The sequence below is a fragment of the Phyllostomus hastatus genome, unplaced genomic scaffold (assembly GCF_019186645.2).
Source record: "Phyllostomus hastatus isolate PE091 unplaced genomic scaffold, TTU_PhHast_1.1 phas_contig_38, whole genome shotgun sequence".
NCBI lineage: Eukaryota > Metazoa > Chordata > Mammalia > Chiroptera > Phyllostomidae > Phyllostomus > Phyllostomus hastatus.
In genome coordinates this window covers 8,604,007-8,626,713 of record NW_025333869.1, presented here as the reverse complement: position 1 = coordinate 8,626,713, position 22,707 = coordinate 8,604,007, and the positions used below count along the sequence as shown (strand labels likewise).

General features: G+C 43.4%; 1 protein-coding gene across 3 annotated transcripts in view; it reads left to right on the top strand.

Annotated features, from left to right (window-relative positions):
* Positions 1-22,707, top strand: part of WDFY4 (WDFY family member 4) — a 345,693-nt gene that overhangs the window by 33,709 nt on the left and 289,277 nt on the right. For all 3 annotated transcript variants that reach the window (XM_045842001.1, XM_045841998.1, XM_045841999.1), the window contains 9 exons: positions 1,204-1,318; positions 2,156-2,262; positions 4,330-4,464; positions 6,782-6,971; positions 9,536-9,725; positions 11,510-11,667; positions 13,551-14,003; positions 16,330-16,434; positions 18,364-18,554. In XM_045842001.1, coding sequence (XP_045697957.1) covers positions 1,204-1,318; positions 2,156-2,262; positions 4,330-4,464; positions 6,782-6,971; positions 9,536-9,725; positions 11,510-11,667; positions 13,551-14,003; positions 16,330-16,434; positions 18,364-18,554 — 1,644 coding nt within the window. The remainder of the gene's footprint in view (positions 1-1,203; positions 1,319-2,155; positions 2,263-4,329; positions 4,465-6,781; positions 6,972-9,535; positions 9,726-11,509; positions 11,668-13,550; positions 14,004-16,329; positions 16,435-18,363; positions 18,555-22,707) is intronic.

The following is a 22,707-nucleotide window of genomic DNA, read 5'->3' as shown; positions in this document are numbered from 1 at the left end:
CTCATGGTCCTACTGATGAACATTGTTTTTCCCATTTTTCACAATCACAAATAATGCTGCAGACATATTTATTGTCCACATCCCCATGTGCATGTGTGCCAGCCTTTCCTTAGGGAACCTAGTAGTGGAATTGCTGGGCTGTAGCACATGTTCTCCTTTAGCATTCTTGGATTGGTTAAATGCTCTTCAAAGAAGTTCTTCCAAGTGACACTTCATCAGTAGAGGACATGCATCAGACCACATGGGGGTTATGCAGCCCCTCACATTCACTCACATATTGTCAGGATTGTCATTATTACCAACTTGAAAGGTATACAATATTTCATTGTGGTTCTAATTTGCATTTTCCTTATTATCAGTAATTTTATACTTATTTTATCTGTTATTAGTTACTTGTTTCATTTGCCTGTTTTTAAAAAATCAAGTTGTTAATCTTTATCTTATTAATTTGTAGCAGTCTGGATATAATTCATTTGTCAGTTATATGCATTGCAAATATTTTCTACCAATCTGTGGCCTGCATCTGCATTTTGTATACAGCATCTTTAATATAAAGAAGATTTTTAAAGATTTTTACTTTTTAACAAATATAGTATCTGTAGTAAGGAAATACACCAAAATGATTTCTCTTCATAATATGATGCCTTTCTCAGCTTCTCTAAAAGGAAGATCTCAGTCAGATCTTTCAGATCCCTTTTCAAGGGAAAAGACTCAGATGAAAAGCAAAACTAGGAACAGTATTACTGCAGAAACCAGGGGAAATTCTGAAAAGAGAATTGGTGAGGTATAGTAATTGATGGAGTAAGGAAAGTGAGGGAGAGGGAGACCTAGCAAAGAGGGAGACACCCTTGGAATTTCCTACAAGGGCAACTGGGTGCTTGGCAAGGCCATTTGCTGAGATAAGATGCAACAGGTTTGGGGGTAGGCAATGGATTCAGTGATGTGTGTTTGATGTTTCAAAAGCATGAGTTCAGGGGAGATGTCCAGGACCCAGGTGGCTGTGGGTTTGGAGCTCATCAGAATTCAACAGGCATGAGGTTAGGGATACAGTAGAAGCCCGAGGGTAGTTAATGTAGTGGCCTTTGGGCACCGGAGAAAGTGAGTTGAACCACTGGTTTGGGTTGACAAGGAGACAGGGAGGTGACTCTCTGGCCTTGCTTTGTAGCTGTGACATCTCTGACCAAATCCTGTTGTTTGCATCAGGCCTGGGAACACTCCGTGGGGATCATCTGCTTTCCCAGTCTCCAAAAGCTGGCTGAAGAGGTTTCCAACCAGCTAGCCCAAGAAATACAGAAGGTGCTTGTGGGAAAGCCTGCAGGTAAGAGAAGAGAGGCCCTGAAGAAAACTTATGGGAGAACAAAACAGCTCTGAAGGCTCCTCCCAGGCCTCCTGCTCTGTCCCTCTCTCCTTTCCAGTGGAGTTAGAGTAGTGCCTTCCAAACGACCAGTGGGCCCAGTTCTCCCACTGAGTACCTTGGGAACAAAGGGAAAGGCTAGCACAGCAGCAGAGAAGGGGGACTTAAGTAACTCTGCTGCTCCTGGGAGGGACAGGCAGACACACACACACACACACACACACACACACACACACACACACACCCAGGGGTTCTGAGAGGAAGTGCTAGGATAAAATGTGCAACTGAATATTTAATGGAGAGCTTGATGCAGAAAAGACACAGAGGTCAAAGCATATTTGTTATGGGGTTTCTGACTTGCATTCTGCCACTCAGGAAGTTGGACTCTGGCGGCTGGGATATAGAGAAAATTCCAGGGGGAAGGAATAGCGTGAGCATGGTGTAGATTGCAGGAGTCCCTGCAATATAAAGGGCTGCCTGATACAGAAAGTGAGGTGAAGACTTTGGATTATGGGAAGTTTATCGCTGAGGAACTTGCTCATCATTTGGCAATAGGGAGCCATTGATGGCTGTTGAACAAGGATGATTGCATGCTAACAACTGTCCTTCAAGACGATTAATCTGGCCATGTATGCAAGTTTGGTGTAGTTTCAGGTGGCCTTCTGAGGAGGGCAGAAGTCCCCTAAAGATGCTAAGGTGCATCTCCCAGTAATAGGAGCCCAAGTAGACAGGGAACTAGGTGAGCAAGTCACTGCATCATTCTACTGCGGACACTTTTTCCTCTTCTTGTATTGTTGTCAGAGCAAGCACGGGCAGCCGCTGGGCAGTTGCTGAGGTGGAAGGGGGATACGGATCAGGATGGCTACCTGCTCCTCAAGTCAGTGTTCGTGCTCACAGGGACAGACTCGGTAAGTGCCAGGACCCACTGGCCCAGCCCTGGCCTTCCTCACCCACATGCACAGGGAAGTCTCAGCACAGGGCAGTGGCATGTCTCAAGACTCTTTCTTTCCATGAAACTGATTTCTTGTTTCTCCTCCCTTATTTCTCTTTTGATGTAGAACATGGACTTCTGCAATTCTGAAATTTGAGTTTGAATACTGTCTTTCAGTTGACAAACTGTGTAACCTCAAGCAAATTGCACTACCTCTCTGTGACCCTGTTGTGTTGCTAATTTTAGAATTTAGGATGATAATGCCTCACTTCTAGGGTTGCTGTGAAAATTGAAAATGGCTGATGTCCCTGTGTGTCAGGGCAAGGCTGGGTGTGTCCCATGCACTGTGCTCATTAATCCTCCCAAACCCTAGGAGTTGGATTTGGTGATGTCACATTGGTGGTGAGCAATCAAGTTTACCCATGTTGTATAACTGCAGTCTGTCTGACTCTGGGGCCCATGCTCTGAGTTGCTTCTCTCTTTTTGCCTCCTGTCAAACTCAGACTGAAGGAGCCACAACTGTAGTCACCTGTTCATGCATGCCAGTCCAGAGACAATGCTCAAATGGGGCCTCTCCCCCTTTTCTTCCTTCCTGCACCCCATCCTGGCTGTAGTCAGGCCAGTGGGCCCCGTGTGAAGAGAGGGCCTGGTGCTTTCCTCTGAGTGGTTTGCTAATGGCTGTTGTCCTCTTAGACAAAAGCAGTCCTGGCATCTGTGGCCATCAGTAGAAATGGCCAGAGACTGCATACAGGGTGGTCCCAGAGACTCATTTGTCCATCATCTATGGGGAATGCCCACCCTGATAGATCTAGCACATAGCAATGTAATGATGACACAGATATCAGATGAGACTTTGGAGACAGTAAGTGGGGGTGGGTGGAGCAGAGTTGCAGATGTCAGCCAGAGGGAGGGCCACCTGGCTCTTCCTCTGTGTAAACTGTTTGGAGCACTGTTAGGTGGAGCAGCCTGAAGCACAGAGCAGGGCTCTTCTGCTTCTGGGAAAGGACTGTTTACAGTCTGAGTAGTAAAACATTAACCTAAAGACTGGTCTTCCACTGTGAGCAGCTAGACCCAAAAGCAGTGAGAAAAGTAAGCAGCTGGCTTTCAGTGGAGCCAAAGTAGCAATGGGGATAAGGAGAGCTACCCTGAGTGGGATCACCATAGAGTCAGGTGTCAAGGAAAGGGGTGGACAGTACTGGCATTAGGAGCTTTTAGGGGACAAGGTAGACCCAGTGTACTGCGTGATATTCTTGGCCTGGCCTGGCCTGTGCATTGTTCCTTTTTGTTTTTCTAATTTACCTACCATGTTTGTCAGATTAGTGAATCAGGTGGAGATTGTGGGGACAATATACTTTAGATGAGCCCTGTATATGCTCACATTCATTCACATACACATATGCACATACACACACAAAGAGGGTTGCCATAATAATCCTGGTGGAGCTGTAGGCAGAGTCCATGGAAGAGAGGCCCCCAGGAGCTCTGCACTCAGGTGGTTCTCTCCTCCAGCTCCCTGTCTTCTCTCCTCTGTCTGGTAACTCTAGTTAGTGGTCTTTGCCTACAGGTCACAGTGAGGTTTTAGATCTGAATAAGGGGGTGGGAGGGATGCTGATCAGATCCTTAATTCAGTTGTTTGCACTTGTTACCAACTATCCCCTCCTGACTGAGTTCCCAGTGCCCTAATCAGGAGGTAGCCTACCAAGTCAGTGGTGTGGTTTCCTAAGGAAGCCCTTGTTTTTTGCTTTGCATCACCCTCTCCCTCTTTCCCTCCTTCCCTGCTTTTCTCCCTATCAACTATCTATCTTATAAAAGATATAACATTTGTTGAGCATGCAACATACACTTTATCTAAACTAAAACTGCACAGTCATCCTAGGTAGGTCCTATGTCTATCTCCATTCTTACTGGAGAGTGTATTGCCCAGAGAGAGGCAGTGACTTACACATGTTCCGGCCACGATGGCTGCACATACCAACAGCATGAGTCTGAACTAGGGTGGCCAGTTCTGCCCTTGGGTCACTTTACCTCTGCTCTTCCTTTGCAGGAAACACTGGGCAGAGTTGCTGAATCTGGGCTCCCAGCCCTGCTTCTGCAGTGTCTCTACCTCTTTTTTGTCTTTCCTCTGGAAAAGGATGAGTTTTTTGAGAACGATCTTCAAGTTCAGAGGATGTTTGTGCAGGTGAGTGAGAGGAGGGGTTAAACTCCTCTGGGCCAAGGCCGCACTCTGCTCCTCAGAGGTGCTCTTATCTTTTTTGGTCCTAGTTCTGGAGCTTCTTTGTTCTCTGCAAGGTCCCAGCTCACCTCTCTGTCCTCATGTTCTGCAAACACCGGGAAGCTTGTGTATCGGGAAAATGGATTTTCTTCTCTTCTATCTCACTGTATCTTTCTATCAATACTCCCCTTGTTTTTATTTTCCCAGTAAGATGAGCTTCTTCTTCTCCACTTGGCCCCACCAGCTCCTTCTCCAGTCTGTGTTGCTGGACCCTGCTGGCCCTCCCCAGCATTGGGAACCTTCCACCTCTGGCTACTTTCCCTCTGAGAACAAGTACCTAACTCCACTTGCATAATTGTGGCCCCTGTTTTCTAAGTACTTGCTATATACCTTGCTCTATGACCTCTCCTCTGTCACCTCCAAGAGCCTACTCTTCCATCTTGGGGCATGTATAGTACTGTGTTCCTGATTCTATGCAAACTAAGGCACAGTAAGTAAACATGAGCTCAGGGGCTGGGTGGAGCCTCAGGAATCTGGCTCCTAGCTCACTCACAGTCAGGCTTTTAACCATCTTAGACTACTGAGAACCACATGTGGTTTCCTCTTGTCATTTCCCATCTCTCCTATCCCCTCTGACTGACAGCAGCAATTTTTAACATAACTCCTTCCCCTGCCCTTCACTGACACTTTCCACTTTCCCATCTTCTGGGAGGCTGAGGTCTACAGAAAACCCCTTCTGCTTCTCTCACCTTGGAGGGTGAGGAGGGCTGTGTGTTTTACTCATGTCTATATGTCATGACCTGGGCAGTGTCTCACACAAGCAGGCACTTGGGACCATTTGGGAATTTTCAAGTGCAACTATCTGTTGGACATCTGCATACAGATTAACATCCATTTTAGACTAATTCTCAAGCCACAGTCATCATTACTAGAGGGTATCAAACAAGTTCTGGTGGATTTTCACTTGTGGTGGGTTATCCCCTAAACTGCATTTGTTGGAAACTTAGGCTTCATTTACTTGTATATTATCATATTCCAAATGGTGGCCAGGACACAGTGCTGGGCATGTGAACAAATATTTATCCTGTGTTTTTTACGTGTTCTTCAGGAAGTGAGTGCAGCCCTGTGTTTACAGTTTTCTCCAAGGATGGACAGAGTGCAAACCACAGTGATAGAATTCATCTGTGTTCAACAAGGTTTTCCTTATTTCATTTCGCAAAAAATATGAAGCTCCTCCTGGGTGTGGCTGTATGCCAGACTGATGATTCCTTCAGTGATCACAGTCCCCTTTCTCATATATATGACAGAAAGAAGATGTGGAAGCCAAGTGGGGAAAATAGTGACATAAATAAATTAGCATATCTAATGTTTAAGTGCTCTGAAGAAAAAACCAAAGGTGTGCCAGGAAATGAGGACAGGGGACCTGGTTTACAGTAGAGCATAAAAGAGGCTGTTCTGAGGAGATGGCATTGAACCAGAGATAAAGGTTGGGGTGGAGCTGTGATGGGGAAGAGCAGGGCCAAGAGCAGAAACTGTCATCTGAGCCAAGGGGTGTGTGGCCACATCCACATGCAGGGACCTGTAGCCAGTCCCAGGGCTATCCATCTGGGACTCTGTCCTGGTGCTGGAGGTTCAGGTTCAGGTGGAAGGAGCTTTCCATATTTTCCAAACTGAAAAATATGCAAAGTTAAACCATCAAGAGCCAAAGAGAGAGGAGGCAGAGCAAGTCCCTGAAGAGCTCTGTGTACCGTTATTCACGTCAAGTGGATAGACCATTTCTGAAGTCCACAGGAAGACTGAATTGGCAGAAATTGGCAGAAAAGACCTCAGTTAGGAGGTTACAGGACAGCATGCATGATCTTATAGAGAAGTAGAGTTTGAATGCTAACCAGGGATTCAGGAATACATCTTGCTTTTTAAATTACATTGAGTCCTATTACTTCTATGCTTGGACAGTAGATGGCATTTTCCTGGCATTTCTATAAAAAAGACACCCAACTTAAACATTTCTTTGTTATTCTGGCTTAGAAGGGATAACTACTGCTTTTACAGGGGTTATGAGTTCAGACAGCCAAAACCCCTTAATCTTTTAAGGTGGTACTTTTGACCATGCTGGTCTGGGGCAGAGGGTGGCAACATACAACTCCATCTTTTGTGTTGATACATGCTATCAGTGTTCTTGAAACGTAGGGAAAAATCTATTGCAGGAAGGAGTCTTCCTAATTAGAGCCTTCTTGGCTCTCCCTCCCTCCCTCCCTTCCTCCCTTCCCTCTCTCTCTTTCAGATGTTGCTCAACATTTGCAGTGAGTCTCAGGCGCTGGAGGGACTTCTCTCAGGGAATGAGCTCCAGTCTTTAGTGATTGCCACAACCTGTCTTCAGGAGCATAGCTGCCGCTTTTGGAAGGAGCCCACCTTCTGTGTGCTGAGGGCAATCTCCAAGGCCCAGAACCTCAGCATCATCCAATACTTGCAGGGTAAGTCCTCAGGGTACCAGGGGTGGACTCTGGGCCCACTTTCCACAAGACCCTGTTATGCTCTTGCAGAGTTAGGATAGATTTCTGGGACAAAAAAAGATGTGGACAAACAAGGTTTACATCAAGGCCCAGTTATGCCCAGTAGATGACCCTATATTGTTTGGTTCCATTCATGAAAGTGCTTGTATTGTTCATTTTGATGCTACATTGAAGGAGGGAGGGAAAGGGAAACTCATTTACTGCCTGCATACTGTTAAACAGAAACTGCTGGACCCATTTGTATGTCATCTCATTTGTTTCTTTGCGATAGATATCAAAGATTATTACCATGATGCAGTGGGAAACAGATTAGTGTTTGCTGAAGAATTTGCCAAGTCTCCCCAGCTTTCTAAGAAGAGAATCAAATTTAAACTTGGAGATGCTTGATCCCAGTGCCTTAGGTTCAGCTCTGGTCAGGACATATAGGGGTTAAGATAATCAGTTCTGAACCAGCTCTGTCCTTATAATTGAGTGACCTTGGGCACTTACCTGACTGGGTGTCCTGATGTTTTTGTCTGTAAAATGGGGACAAGAATCCTGCTGATCTCATTGGACTGTGGTAAGGCTTTGGTGAACTGACGTATTTGAAGTGCTTAGGCAGCACTTGGCACACAGTGGATTCCCCACAGCTGTCATCATCACAGCATCAATACCTGGTGGGATCAAAGCAAGGTGCTAAGGGTGTCAACTCCATTGGTGGGACCAGGGGCTCCTTCAGCCTCTCTTGCCTCTTTCCAAGAACACAGATCACAGTGGGTGCCATGGCTCACACAGTCTTGGGAAACTGTTTTGGCCTCCTCTCAGCAACTGGGCCATCATGAGGCCAGAAGGTAGACTCTGCAAAGCTGACTCAAGGGGAACATTCTGACAGAGGTTCACTACAGCCTTACCCACTCTGCGGCATTTCCTTAGCTCCATAGCTAACGTACCTCTTGGGAGCACAGCTGTCCATCCCTTGGGCTGACCCCAAGGTATGGAGTCTTTTTGGGAGTAGGTCAGAGCCTTCCAGCATGCTCACACAAACACTGGCCCTGTGATGTGTCTTCTTTCTGAGGTCTCCTATAGCAGAGGGAATCAGCTGGTGAGAGCTGGGAACTCTCAATGAGCCTACCCTCCTTTTTTTTTTAATCCTCACCCAAGAAGATTTTTTTCATTGCTTTTGTAGAGAGAAAGGAAGGGAGTGGGGGAAGAGAGGAAGAAAAATATTGACATGAGAGGGATACATGGATCGGTTACCTCTTGAATGCTCCCTGACTGGGGATCAAACCCACAGCCTAGGCATGTGCCCTGACCAGGGATTCAACCCACAACTTTACAGTTTATGGGACAATACTCCAACCAACTGAGCCATACTTGCCAGGGTGACCAGCCTACCCTGTTGTTGCTATGGAACCCAAATGAAGTAGAAGCACCAGTTGAGGGAGTTACATTCCTGGAGAAGCCAGGGCCCAGTGTTAGTAGTCCAGGGCTGACTGGGCCTGAGACATTTTATAGCTCAGATCCCCTCCACCCCCCACCATTGCTCACAGGCTAGAGTTGGAGACCCCTACAAAAAGGCTGCTTGCATTAGTGGTAAAAGGCCCTCATTGTGTCATTATTTTCAACTGGAAATGAAAAATTCCACTTCACTGAGAAGCCTACCACCTTAGCACTGTGTCCCCTTAGAGAAATGAGTAGTTTTTGTGGGCATAATGGGTTGAGGAGAAGGTTAGAAAAGTAAGGGGCTGGATTGGAAGCCACCTGCCAAGCCCTGAACTGTTAGGGCTGACCTGTCTGGCATGTAGACTCCATGCATCTCAGCCTCACCATTGAGGGACTGGGCATAGTTATCTCAGGTTCCAAGCAGGCATGTTTCCTGACTTTCTCAGTACTCAGAAGAGACTTCCCAATGAAAGAGCCCTAAAAATGGCCATCAATCAAAATGCACACCCAATGACATTTCTCTTCTGATTCAAATTTCCTCTGGTTTCTCATGGCTCTGAGGGACCACCATGACCAGCTTTCACATGAGTGGGACTTGCTTTCCCCCACTTTCCTGTGTTCCACAGAAGGGTCCCAGACTCCTGATTCTTTAGTAGCTGAGACACATCATTTTTTCACCACCTTACCTTCACACATCCATATACTCTCTACACTCTTCATTAAGCTAATTTCTGCTCATCTCCAGTGCTGTTTCCTTAAGGTCTTCCACAGTGTTTGGGTATTAGGTCATGCATCTTGTTACTCAGTGAACTGAGATGTTCCACATGCTGGGAATTAGGAGGAGAGGGCTGAGAGGCTTTCTTCTTCCTGGTTCACCTGTTGTCCATTTGAACCTGCAGAACGTGGCTTTCAGGATAGCACTTCCCAAGGGGGAGTTGTCTTCTTTTTGATTTTCAGGCCAGTGCTCAATCCACTCAACCACAACAGCCAGGGCAAGGGAGTTGTCTTCTTGATCCAAGTTTAAAGGGGGTGGGGGGGTAGGGAATGATTGTGGCAGAAAAGCTATTGCTTCTGAGGAAACAGTGGTGTCTTTTTCCCCTCAGCAATGGATTGTGTCAAGATCTCCCTCCAAAACCTCTCCAGGCTTGCAGACTCTCTCCTTGCTCCAGAGCTGGGAGAGGCTGTGAGTCTCATTTTGGGCTTTGTGAAGGACTCCTACTCTGTCTCCTCGGCTCTGCTCATGGAGTTTGAGAATGCGGAGGGCTACCCTCTGCTTCTCAAAGTGTTACTTCGGTAAGTGGATGTGTTTGGTGGGGGAGAAACCTCAAAACCTAGGTCCTCCTCAGAATCATTCGGGGTGCTTTAGAGAAAGACACATACAGAGGCTTCTCAGAGTGTCTTCTGAAATACAAATCTCTGTATGTAGACCATAGACAGAGAGACTTTTATTGCAAAGGTAATTCAACGTTCATTGGGCTTGAGAGCCAGAGTCACTCCCTTAGAGAACAAGTGGGTCATTGTGATACTAATTTTACCAAGTCCCTTTGGTGGTAGGCACCATTGTCATGCCTGGCAGCCTGGCAGACACCTGTCAGAACCCACATCGCTGTGTTGGAGGGCTTTCTGGAACTTCTGTAATGGGCAATGGGCTCTGCCTGTATGCTTGAGGGCTGGAAGTGCAAATAAATCAACAACCTGCAAGAGCAGTCCTCAACCAATGATTGGTAGAAGCTGATGGAGAAATACCCAGAAAGTTGCCTGTTGTGGGTAGGGGAAGGGTGAGCTCTACCTGCCTCCCAGAGTCCCCAAGGATTAAGCTCCAGTTGCCTGATGAGCCATGTACTTGATAATGCTCTAAACTGGCTCCTTTCCCTTCTCTGTCTCACAGAGCATCTCTGCTACTTGGGAGATCAACTCCCAAATAAACTACTTTCCCTCCCTCAGATCCTTGACCCATGGGAACCCAAATGTAGACACTCTGCAGCTGGGTCAGGACTGATTCTTCTGACTTGTTCTATTCTGATTTGCCATGTCATCCTCAGGCTAGGTCCAGGGACTGGATAAGTCAAAAGATGGAAATAAGAAATTTCTGGATTTTCCAAACTCTTCCACTGATCTTAGGGAAGCTACTTTAGGGCAAGGCCATGTATATTTCCTTGGGCTTTGCTCTGAATAGGAGAAGCCCCTTTCCCTGTGGGATTCAGTCTATACTGTGCTTCATGGACTTCACTGCGAGCCAGGATTCCATTCTAGAGGGGTGACTTGGGTGAGAGGGTAAAGAGGTGATTAAATGACAATCCTGAGGGCCTTCCTCCAAAAGGACATAACAATAAATGTCCCTATGGTGATACCACATTTTACATTAGTCTGAACTATGACTAATTGGCTATTGCTAATATGAAGGTCTATGGCATAGCAGTTCTTGAATGTTTTTTTAATTAAATGGGAGTCAGGGGAGGGAAATGAGCCTGTTCAAGGGAATGCCAGGAAGGATCCATTGCAGCTCATTGGTTTTCCTTTCTGCCTTAACTAAAGTTACACTGCAAACACTTTTACTCTTGACATGACAGAGCTGGAATAAGACTTGAGAAATTCTTCTCCACAAGAACAGGGTATCCTATCTACACATAAGTAGCTAAAAAATAGAAACAACACTCAACTTTGAAATAAGCATAAGAAAGTCTAATAAAGTTAGATTATTTCCAATGATTTTTTTAATTATTGTTGCTCTTTGGAAATGTTAAATCTCTCATTTTGGAGGTACTCCTGCCCAAAGCACATGCCTTTTGAGAGGTCCAGCCATGGAAAGCAGCCTTTTCATGAGAGGATGCTATTGCTCTTTCCAGGTTTTTTTGTATTCTGATTGCACGTTTAGATCTATGGCTGACCTTTGCAAAATGCAGTGACTTTTACCCAGGGCACTTCCATTGCCTTTTAGTGCTGACTCAGTGGACACCTTTGGGGTCTTTCCCAGCACCTCAGTCTGCATTGCCTCTGTACCCCAGTGAGGAGCACCATGAACAAATGTGGTTGCTTTGTCCAAGAATCCAGGGAATTGGCCTCATCTGTCTCTGCAGGTATGACACGCTGACCCAGAGTGAAGTGGATCCCCACCTGGATGAGCTCCTCAGGCTGGTGGTGTGGCTAACAACCTGTGGGAGGTCAGAGCTGAAGGTGTTTGACAGCATCACTTACCCTCAGCTGGAAGGCTTCAAGTTCCATAAGGAGGCTTCTGGTGGGTTATCCTGTGTCTCCTGGGGGCCCAGCAGTAGTTGGTGCTGTGCCCTGACAAGGCTACATAGGTTTTCCCCCAATTATTTGTAAATAAACAAACGCTTGCCACCTGTTAGTGACACAATAGGGTCCAGTGCTATCATGCCTTTAGGGAGATTGCTTATAGATTTAAAATCTCTCCTTCATACATTTTTCTATATGTTTTGGGTGGGATTTAGAGTAAATGTTTGCTTAATAAAGGTGAAGACTCTCAAAGAATGGAAGGAGCCTCTGCTCTCCACCATCATCTCTGGTATAATACACCCTGTGACATTTGCTTATATAATGAAGAGATAGCCCTGAAATAGTCTCCAAGGCTTCGAGTCAGTGCTTCCTCAGTTCTTTGAGATACTGATTGATTTATCAATGAACTCAATTAACATGCACTGGTACACTGGGCAGCAGCCAGTCTGCCCCATGCTAAGTACCAGGTGTCTGCTCCCTGAATATTCTCTGAAGAGACTATTCCACATACACTGAACCATAATCTACTCTGTAAAATAATATGCATAACCTCACTGATAAAAACCTCAGGCGCTGTAGCTACACCAGGCAGGTGGGCCAGCTCTCTGTGTTAGTCAAGAAGCCCTGCACAAAATGTGAGGTTTCAAGGCCAAGTGTGGATTGTCCAGGTAGAAAGGAAGGAGAAGTTTAAGGACAGAAAGTACAGCCTAGGGAAATAAGTGGTGACTGAAAACATCTGGATGAATCTGGGGAAATGGGCACAGAGACATGAACAGACCAGAATGCAAAGGCTTCAGAGCTTGGGGGGTCAATCTAGGAAGAGGCATTGAATGGGTCTCTAGCAGTCTTACAAGGAAGTGTCCAGATCAAAGGGAATTTCCAGAAACATCTCAGGTGTCTGAAACAGAGAGGGTTGGATGCAAGGAATTTTCACATGAAGTGTCTCCTGGGCAAGAGAGAATGAGATAACCTTCAAGCTGTAGAGAAAGGAGGGAGGGGTATGAACTTGGCCTAGTAATCTTTAAAATAATTTTACTTTAATTGATTAAAACCAATCCTTCAGCCCAATGCTACCCAATGGAAATACAATGGGTCATATTATCTAATTTTAAATGTTTTAGAAACCGTATTTTTAAAAAAGTAGCTTAAATTATTTTTCATAATAATTCTATTTAACCCAATATACTATTGAATATCTAAACTATCATTATCTCAACATGTGATCATTATAAATAATTGTTAATGACTTTTTTGGTATCATTTTCTTTGTGCTACATCTTGGAAGTCCAGTATGCATTTTTACACTCATGAAACACCTCAGTTCAGAGTGACATTTCAAGGGCTCAGTTAGCCACCACATCTTGGACAATGGAGTTCTGGTCTTACATTCTGGGCAGTTGGATTTCTGAATTTCTTTTTAAATTTTATTTTAATCATTGTTCAAGTACAGTTTTCTCCCTTTTACTCCAATTCCAGCCCACCCACCCAACCCTCCCTACTTCCCTCCCATTACCACCCTCCCCCTTGTTTTTGTCCATGTGTCCTTTAAATTTGTTCCTATAAACCCTTCCCATTCTCCCCTGAAATTCCCTCTTCTCTCCCCTCTGGTCACTGTCAGTCTGTCCCCTATTTCAGTGTCTTTGGTTATATTTTGCTTGTTTCTTTGTTTTGTTGTTTAGGTTCCTGTTAAACGTGAGATCATATGGTATTTGTCTTTCACTGCCTGGCTTGTTTAGGATTTCTGAATTTATGATAGATGTTTACCTATAGATGCCAGAAAATGGAGACTTTAAATGATATTTATTGATGATAATGCAATCGTTATTTCTAGGCATAAACAGGAAAAATGACTTGTATGACTATTTCTTCCTTCATTTTCAGGGGCAACCATTAAGAATCTTCAGGCCTTCCAAGTCCTGCAAAATGTTTTCCACAAAGCTAGAGACTCCATCCTCTGCACACGAGTCCTGTTGGCCATCAGGACCATGTGGGACTGGAACGCTCGTAACTTCTTCCTGCTGGAGTGGACTCTTCAGCCCATCTCACAGTTTGTAGAGATCATATCCCTGAAGCCAACCCAAGTGCAGGTGCATTTCTTCCAGCTGCTGGAGGCCCTGGTGTTTGAGCTGCATTATGTGCCCCACGAGATCCTGGGAAAGGTGCAGCGTTTGATCAAGGAGAGCCCTGAGCCACTTTGCACCCTTGTGGCCATGCAGAGTGTCCTCAGGATAGCTGGTGCAGACCCACTCTTCACAGACATTTTCAGGGACTCCGGACTCCTGGGCCTGCTGCTAGCTCAGCTGCGGAAGCAGGCCAAGATTCTAAGGAAGTCAGGTGAGCTTAAGCCTCAAAGGTGGGAGGGGGAACAGGGTTGAACAATTTTTTAGCTAAGCCTGTTCTACCAGCTCACTCTGACACTCAGCAACATAACAGAGAAAGTGAGCATACCCATGTCACTCTGTCCTCAGGGAAGTTATCCCTGGGACATATGACTTCACAGAGCAACAGCCTCCCTATTTTCTATAACTGGCCTGATCTTCCCCATGGAGAGATGAAGGGGATAGATATAATCTTAAAGACTCATGGAGCTAACTCAGGCCAATAAATTCTCAGCTTTCAGGCAGTTCCTGCCTTAAATATTGCCTGAGTATGTAAATGGGGCAACAGCAGGGAGAAGAACAGGTTTTCAGGAATACAAAGGGGAATGGGAGCTCAAATAAGCTGGGGCTCTGGTGGCCCATCTGTCTGGGTAACCTGGGATATGGCTGTATTGCTCATTCGATGTTGTTGGACTCAGTGGTCTTCCATTTGGAGCAGGAATCATTGCTGTCAGCTTGTCCTCTCTGAATTTTGGCTACACTGTTGTGTAGCCTGCTGAGCCATATGCCTATGGCTCCTTGTCATTATCCCTTCATCCCTGCCTCAGCCCCTGCACTCTCAACATCAACAGTCTCTGCACTCCCCCATGGGACTTCAAGGTCCCTTTTTCCAGTGGTAGTACACTCAGGAATGCTGGCCTGGGTTCTTTCACTGCCTAACCACACCCATAAACATACCCTGCTGGGGTCGCTCTACGTGGTAGTCTGAAACTCCATCTCCACCAACTTTCAAATAGGATCAGAGCATAAAATATCCTTTCAGTTCCTCTGGCTTTCTATCAGTCAGCCTACACCTGACCCTCTGGGGCTTTAGTCTGGAGGGACTCCAGGACAAGACTGAGTTACTAACCTATTTCTACCTTTTAGCCTCTTCTCCTTCTCCTACTTTACTGGGTGGGAGGGAGCTTGGGCTCTCTGGCCATTGGTCTCTTTTATATTCTTCTCAGTCTCAAGCTAAAGGCATCTGTCTGTCTGCATCCTGGGCCTCTGTATGTGTGAAGAAGACAAAAGGGTGAGCATGGGCATGGGGCCAGCTGGCCCTGGGCCGAATCCTGGCTGTGCTACTCACGAGCTGAGTGATCCCAAGCAAATTGTTTCACTTTTATGAGCCTTTTTCCTCTGTAAAATGGCAATTATATATAGTGAAAACTCAATGAAGAAATGGATCTGAAAAGGATCCATTGTTGTGCTTGGTGCATAATAGGTGTTAAGAATGTTAATCATCTTATCCCTATATACCCTGAGCTACAGCACAAAAGACTGAGATAAACATGTGATGAGAAGCTCTCACACTCCTGTTGGAGTCTGAGAAGGACCCCTACCTCCCTGGGAGTGATAGGGTTTAGGATTAGTTGCTCCCATCTTGGCATACCTGGGCCCAAAGCCAGGTCTTAAAGAGACCTTTTTATGTGCTTCTTTCTATTGTTCTCTGCTCAGTCTTTTTGTTTAATTTTTGTGTGTTATCTTAGATGTGTATTGCTTTTCAGCAGCCTGACATTGAATTTACTTTTAAACCCAGTCCAAGACCTATTACCATTCCCAAGAGAATTGGAGCTTTTTTTTCTTTTTTGTGAACTTATGTATCTGATCTTTGTACCTCTATTCTTAAGTGTTTCTTGCTGTTTCTTGGATACGTTGTCTTCTAATTAATAAACTCTATGTTTATTCACTCATTCTTTCATTCCTCAAAAATTTACTGAATTTCCCTCTTGTGTCAGGTACTTTCTGGCACTGGAAATTCAATGGTGAACACATAGACATGGTTTTCCCTCATGGATCTAATAGTGACACCTATCTAATCCATAATCTCTCAAGTATCTCATGCCTATGGTGTGAGCTGGCAGTCCCCTCCCCAGCATGAATACTAAACTAGCCAAGTGTCCAAAGGAAAGTCAAGAAGGCAGGGCCTCAGGTATTGTATAGAAGAGTGATTCTCCAAGTGTGGTCCTCAGACCTGCCTGTCGGCATCAAATGGAAACTTTCTAGAGATGCAGTTACAGGAACTCCACCCAAGACCTCTTAAGTCAGACACACTGGGGAAAGGGACCAGCTTCTGGATTTTAACAAAACCTCCCCTCTGGGAGGTTTTGATGTGGTTCAGTTGGAGAACCACTGCTCTAACGGGTAGTAGAGTTACATCTTATAAATTGGAATGCACACTCTTTTATAATAGAAGCATTATATTCACATTTCCTTAAGAGGGCAGAAAACTAATGGAATCAGAGATTTGAGATCATACAATGTGCCTTTAAAATGCTTTTATTGCTTCTTAAATGTGGCAGGAAACAAAGAGTCCTCTCTTGGCATTCAGGATCCAGAAAGAGAATTGACCTGTGTGATGCTGAAAACTGTAGTCACGCTTCTGAAAGGCTCAGTTCGGAATGCCGGTAAAGATGCACCAAATTTGCTTGTCACTGCTTGGGAAAACATTAACTGTTTTAAGTGATTTACATCAATGATCAAAGGTTATATACAAGGAGTGACCAGCACTAATGTGTGGTTAATAACTATTTTCTGGTTTATGTTCAATGTTTATGAGTAAATTGGTAGACACCTTGGTTGACACCTTTTATTTATTTATTTATTTTTTTAAAATTTTTTTATTTATTTATTTTTAAAAAGGGAAGGGAGGGAGAAAGAGAGAGAGAGAGAGAAACATCAATGCATGGTTGCTGGGGGCCGGTTGCTGGGGGCCGTGGCCTGCAACTCAGGCATGTGCCCTGACTGGGAATTGAACCTGCAACGCTTTGGTTCACAGCCTGCGCTCAGTCCACTGAGCTACGCCAGCCAGGGCTTGACACCTTTTATTTTTAAAGCTGATAAAGAAGTTTATGAAGCAAAAATATATCCTAAATTTATGAGATCAAAGAGTATCTCCCCACCTCATGCTTTCATGTAAAATCCATTAATATCTTGCTGCACTGACTCTATGCTTTAAAAAGAATTCTAACTGTTGATTAGGATTTTTTAAAGCATACAGTCAGTGCAGCAAGGTAACAAACAAGCAGGCAAAATAGAACCAGAGACATTGAAATAAAGAACAAACTGACAGTAACCAGAGGGGAGGGGGTAACGAGGAAAAAAAGGGGAAGGGTCCTCAAGGAACATGTATACAGAACACATGGACAAAGTCAAAGGAGGATAGGATCAAGGGTGGGAGGTGGGGATGGGTGGGGTGGCAGGGAGTGGTGGTGATTAAAGGAAGACAACTATACTTGAACAACAATAAAAAATGCCAAATCGTAAAATAGAGGCAAAGAAAGCTTTTAATTTTTAAGAGAGTTAATTTGATGTGCTTCCTGCCTATGATGGACTTAGTAGTTTCATCCATCCAAAATTTTTTTTAGCTTCCTAAGATTGTGAACCTTCTATGTTGTTTTTTAAAAAAATATGTGCATAGAATATGTATGCATATATATTATACTATGAAGCAGTGCATTGACAAAGTGATAGTGAATTTGGTGATTTGTGGTGTGTTTATTTGAAGTTCTCATAGATCACCTATACCAAATATGAATGACAATTTCCTATGACAGAGGATCTCTAATGTTAGATTATAAAAAATTCCCTGGAGATGCTGGTTAAAGTGCATATTTCTAGGCTCCCTCCCAGAGATTTAATTAGCAGCAGGCCAACATAGAGCTCAGGAATCTAATTTTAAAAAGGCGATTTCCATGTAGGGAGCATCTGGCTACTCCTGTCTATGGAATTGACCAGTCAAATCCACATCATGCCATTGGAATGATCCAGATACTTCCCAGTTTTCATTCCATATGATCACTCCAAATATTGATCCTGGGGAAGAAATTCTTAGAATTACTTTTAAAGAAAAACATACTACCTACCCCCCCCCCCCACCTTTTCAAGAAAATACCAAGGAATTAAATATATTCTTAACTTCAATTCTAGTTTGCTTTTACTAAGAATTTTTGCAAAAGTTGGGGTGGGGGAGAGAGAGAGGGAGAATTGCCTCTGCTTTGGATTAGGGAATTAAGTAGAAATAAACAGCAGTGGTATATCTAGTTAAAGTTTGTATTACTTAGGTTTCTAAATTTAAAAAAAAGGTTGTTTTCCCCAAACAGAATTCTCACTGGAGAAAAAGTTTTTCTTTTTAATTCTCTGCTGTACAGTTTCTCTTTTCCTCTTCTCATTTTAATAGTGTGTATAGACTTTGAAAAAAATTATAATGGCCAAAAGAGACACATAAAAATGTAGCAAAACAAATTTGGATATTATAAGGAAAAGCTTTCTTATAATTGGCACTGACGTGCAGAAGCCTCTCTCACTATAACCCATACTGTCTGTCTGGTCTGCAGTTGTCCTGAAAGATCATGGCATGGTGCCCTTCATCAAGATCTTCCTGGATGACGAATGGTACCGGGGAGCCTCACTTAGTATCTTGGAACAACTCTCAGTCATCAACACTGAGGAGTACATGAGCATCATTGTGGGTGCTTTGTGCTCATCCACTCAAGGGGAACTGCGTCTGAAACTGGATCTCCTAAAGGTGATGTCAAGTCCTCTTTGTGATGGGTTTGTCCATGGACACATAGCAGGTGATCAACATTGGCCTGGGCATTCATTCATTCATTTAGTCACTGTATTATACAGATAAGGTAGTACCAGTTGCAATAACAAATAAACCCCACATCCTCAGTAGCCTGACACAGAAGTTTCTTTGTTGTGTACAGTCCAGTCAATGATTGGGGAAGGGTGTCCTCTAGGGACAGCTGTCATCTGGACTTCTAATCCAGCCAGAAGACAGAGGAATGGAAAACATGGAGTTACATAATGCCTCTTTGTTCAGACCTACAACTGGCATATGGTAGCTTTTGTGCAATTTTCTTCAGGCACAACTTTGAACAGGACTCATGATGGACATGAGTGCCAGGCCATATAGTCGCTGGCTGAACAGCTATTTCCCAGTTACCCTGTAAACTACAGAGGAGGAACCTTAATCATTTGTGCCCAAGCAGCTGCCTCATTTACTAGGCCAGCATTCAGTGAGCACCTAGCAATTACCAGGTCTGATGCATAGTGCCTGTGACACCCATTGGGTGACACACAGCTCTCACCATCTGGGAGCTGCTGGCCATGGTTGGGGAAGGTGCACAGAGAACATTTGTGATAGGCAAATGAGAAAAAGGGCAAAGTGAGCAGTGGGTGTCAACTTTGGGCAGCAAAGAGGAGTAAATTTTTTTAATTAAATTTTCTTAAAACAGTTAAAAATAGTAAGTATCACTGTCATCATCTCTTCTGCCTGATAGCATTCACATTGTTTTTGCTGTTCCTGCTTTTTAATTCCCTTTGTCTTTCTGGGCTCATGCCTTAAAAAATATCTTCTTTTTTTTGTTATATGCTGTTTAAAAGAAGAACAGATGTAAATTCAGATAGCCCCCAGGTAGCTGAGCTCAGGACCCCTCACAAATATGTGCAACACAGTCCTATGTAAAACACATGCTCTTGTGTCAGTAACACACCACACTGGAGAACTAAGGAAAATACAAAGTTGCTTTGACTTCCAAAATTAAACCATTAACCTTAATTATCAATGACCACTTACAAAAACAGTTAGAGCATAGTGTTTGGCTTATTTTAACTACTTTATCTCTCTATATATAGAGTCCGTATCAGACACTGAAGTAGCTGTGTTACTGTCATCATGTGGTCTAAGCCTGCAGGTGGTAGGTGTGGCCAAAACGTCTTGAGAGGTGCACCTAAAAGTAACATTATGCCCATAACTATCATGGATTTCACAGATGACAAGAACCAAAAGAGTAATTTAATTACAAGGCAAAAAAAATCATTGATGGTGATTTATATGGACAAAAAAGGAAAGTTAATATAATTTGAAAAACAGTAGAGTCTCATGATTATGTGCCATGAAGGAACTGAAGGGAGCACATAATAGAGAGAGTAAGGGAGAGAAATGTAAAAAATTAATGACAATTTAAAGCTGGGAAGGGCCTTAGCTTCATTTGGTCCAGTCTTAATATTCCAGTAGAGACATGTCTAACAGTTTCTATTACTAAGTGGTGAAGTTAGTTTGAACCTAAGACTAGTGACTTAAAATCTAGCCATCTTTCCTCTTCACTATACTGTTTGCTGCATTTTTTTTCTATTAAGTCCATGTTCTGCTCAACTTGCATGCCCCTTGCAAGGACCAGGGAAGTCATGGGCCAAAGTAGTCAGAACTTTGGTTCTCTACTGGGTGAATAATTGGAATCTCCATTTGTTTCTGATATGGAAAGTCAAACAGACCTATAGAGAAGAATGTTATGGTTTTACTTTGCTTGGAGAGTACGAGTGTTTCTGTCTTCATTGTAGAAAAGAGAGCTCTTCTTTGCTCATGGAAAAGTTCATCTTATTTACTCTACAGCTCAGAGGCACCTTATTGGAGTGCCGGCCCTTGGGTAATAGTATGAATTTCTAAAATTAGCAATGTAAAGCCATTATGGTGTTTTACAGATTCAATATCATTTCAGAATCACACTATCAAGAGAGCATGTCAGGGATAAATACTGTGTAAGCTTATTTAACAAAGTCAAACTCTGGGCTCAATGTGCTATCTTTTTCCTGGGCAGTCAGGAGGGCGCCTGGAGCTGCTATTGCTCTCCCAGGACCAATGCTGTCAACATATTGCTGTCCCAGTGCATGATGGGGAGGGATGGGGCCCAAGAGTCTTTTCCAGATTTGGCCACCACTGAATCATGTGAGCACCTATCCAACATTTGCTGAAATTTGATATGGGATTTATATTTCTTCTCAGTCATCTTGGGAACCCCTTGGAACTTTAGAAACAAAGATGTAAAATTAGCTCTTTCTGGCTGGACTCCCCTTTTAGAAGTTGTGAGTGGATGCTGCCTGAGGCACTATGCCTGCAAAATAGGTCAGATGTAGAATGAGGGGGAAGTCATGAAGTAGGGGGAACTTAAAGGCAGTTCTCCCTGCCACCTATAAAGGTTTGCCATCTCTGAAGTGCATTCACATCATGGTGTCATCCTCACCTCCCTTCCCTGAGGCAGAATCAGCCAGAAACACCCAATTTAGGACAGTAGTTTCCAAATCCCAGTGGTGTTTCCATACCGATACAGAAGCACATGTGACTTCATCACCTAATTCTGGCAAATGATAACTGAGTTGAAGAGGAATGTAAGCAAATGAATTTCCTCTCCATAGCAGGTGGGGCCATGATTGAGTTATGCACAAATTCAGATTGATTTGCTAATATACATTTAGCTATTCAACTCTGAGCTTAATCATATTACCTTACCGGTCTTCCAGCATGACACATGGAAAATTATGAGGAATAACAAATAATAGAATGTGAAAGAAATCCTGTTAGTCCTAACATAGTTAGCGCTTTGCAGCAGACATCCATTTTATAGGTTCAGGCTGGAGGAATACTAACTCAGAGACGATGACTTGTTAACTGGATTAAGGAGAAGAAAATGGGCTTAATGCTGACCTTTCTTGAAATGTGTCAACCATAGCCTGATTACTTTGACTTTAGCTGATTAAATTTACTCCCTTCCACAGACTCACCAGCCTTGGTGATGCATTATTATGCAGAGCTGAATGACAGTAATGGAGACCCTTCTCCTAGGCCCCCAGTTCCTGACAAATCATTTCCTGAAGTAACACAGTATTTATTTTCCTTTATGATAGAAATGTTTCTTTTTAGTTGCTATGAAATTAAGCCTTTGTAATTGGATTTTGAACTCTTTAGTTTATGACTCTGCAAATATGAAATTAACCCCATCCCAAGAAATAATAGAGCAGTTTAAGTTCTAATGAGATTACCCCCATTTTAGATAATTACTCTGAATTTAATAAATCAAACAAAGCAACAATTAAGGACAGCCATCCCTTTCTCCTCCCCCCTCCTAACAGGAGGAAAAAAGAGCCATCTAGAAATTACAGGGAACAGACATTCTGAGAGACAGAGATCTAAGGAGAACTGGTATTGGGTTGCTTCTCTTTAAAAAATATCTGTTCTAAATACTCTTTGCTGTTTTGTTATTATAAAATATTGTTGTAATTGCTCTATTTTTATGTGAGGAATGACAAATTTTAATTGAATTTATTGGGGTTACATTGGTTAATACAATTATATAGGTTGCAGGTGTACAAGTTTATAATACATTATCTTTATATTGTATTGTGTGTTCACTGCACCAACTCATGTCTCTTTTCATCTTGAATGATGGAGTCCTTTTGAGCAATAGCTGGTGTCAAATTAGACAAAAGTGGAAGGTTGTTTCTTTAGGGAAGAGGGAATTTTAGTGGCCATCTAGTGTTAAGACGATTGCCTATATACATATATATATATAGTCTAATTAGTTTTGTTTTTAAATCATTTCCTCTTTTTGGTATTTGTTTTGTTGTATGATAAACAGAAGAGTTTCATTCATTCCATTTGTTTTCAATAACCTTCTAAGGTTTAGGAACCATTGAAATTTCTGACATAAATTTGGATGACTTAATATCCTGGAGCATAAGATTTCCCAATGTCTTTATGATTTATTTATTTTTCAGTGTAGGAGTCATGTGACCAGGAACAAGAAGGTCAGGTCTAGACCATGCAATACATGCTGTAACATGCACCAGTGTTTAGTGGCTAAACTTTAGTCTTTTCTGTGGATTTTCAGGGGCAGGAA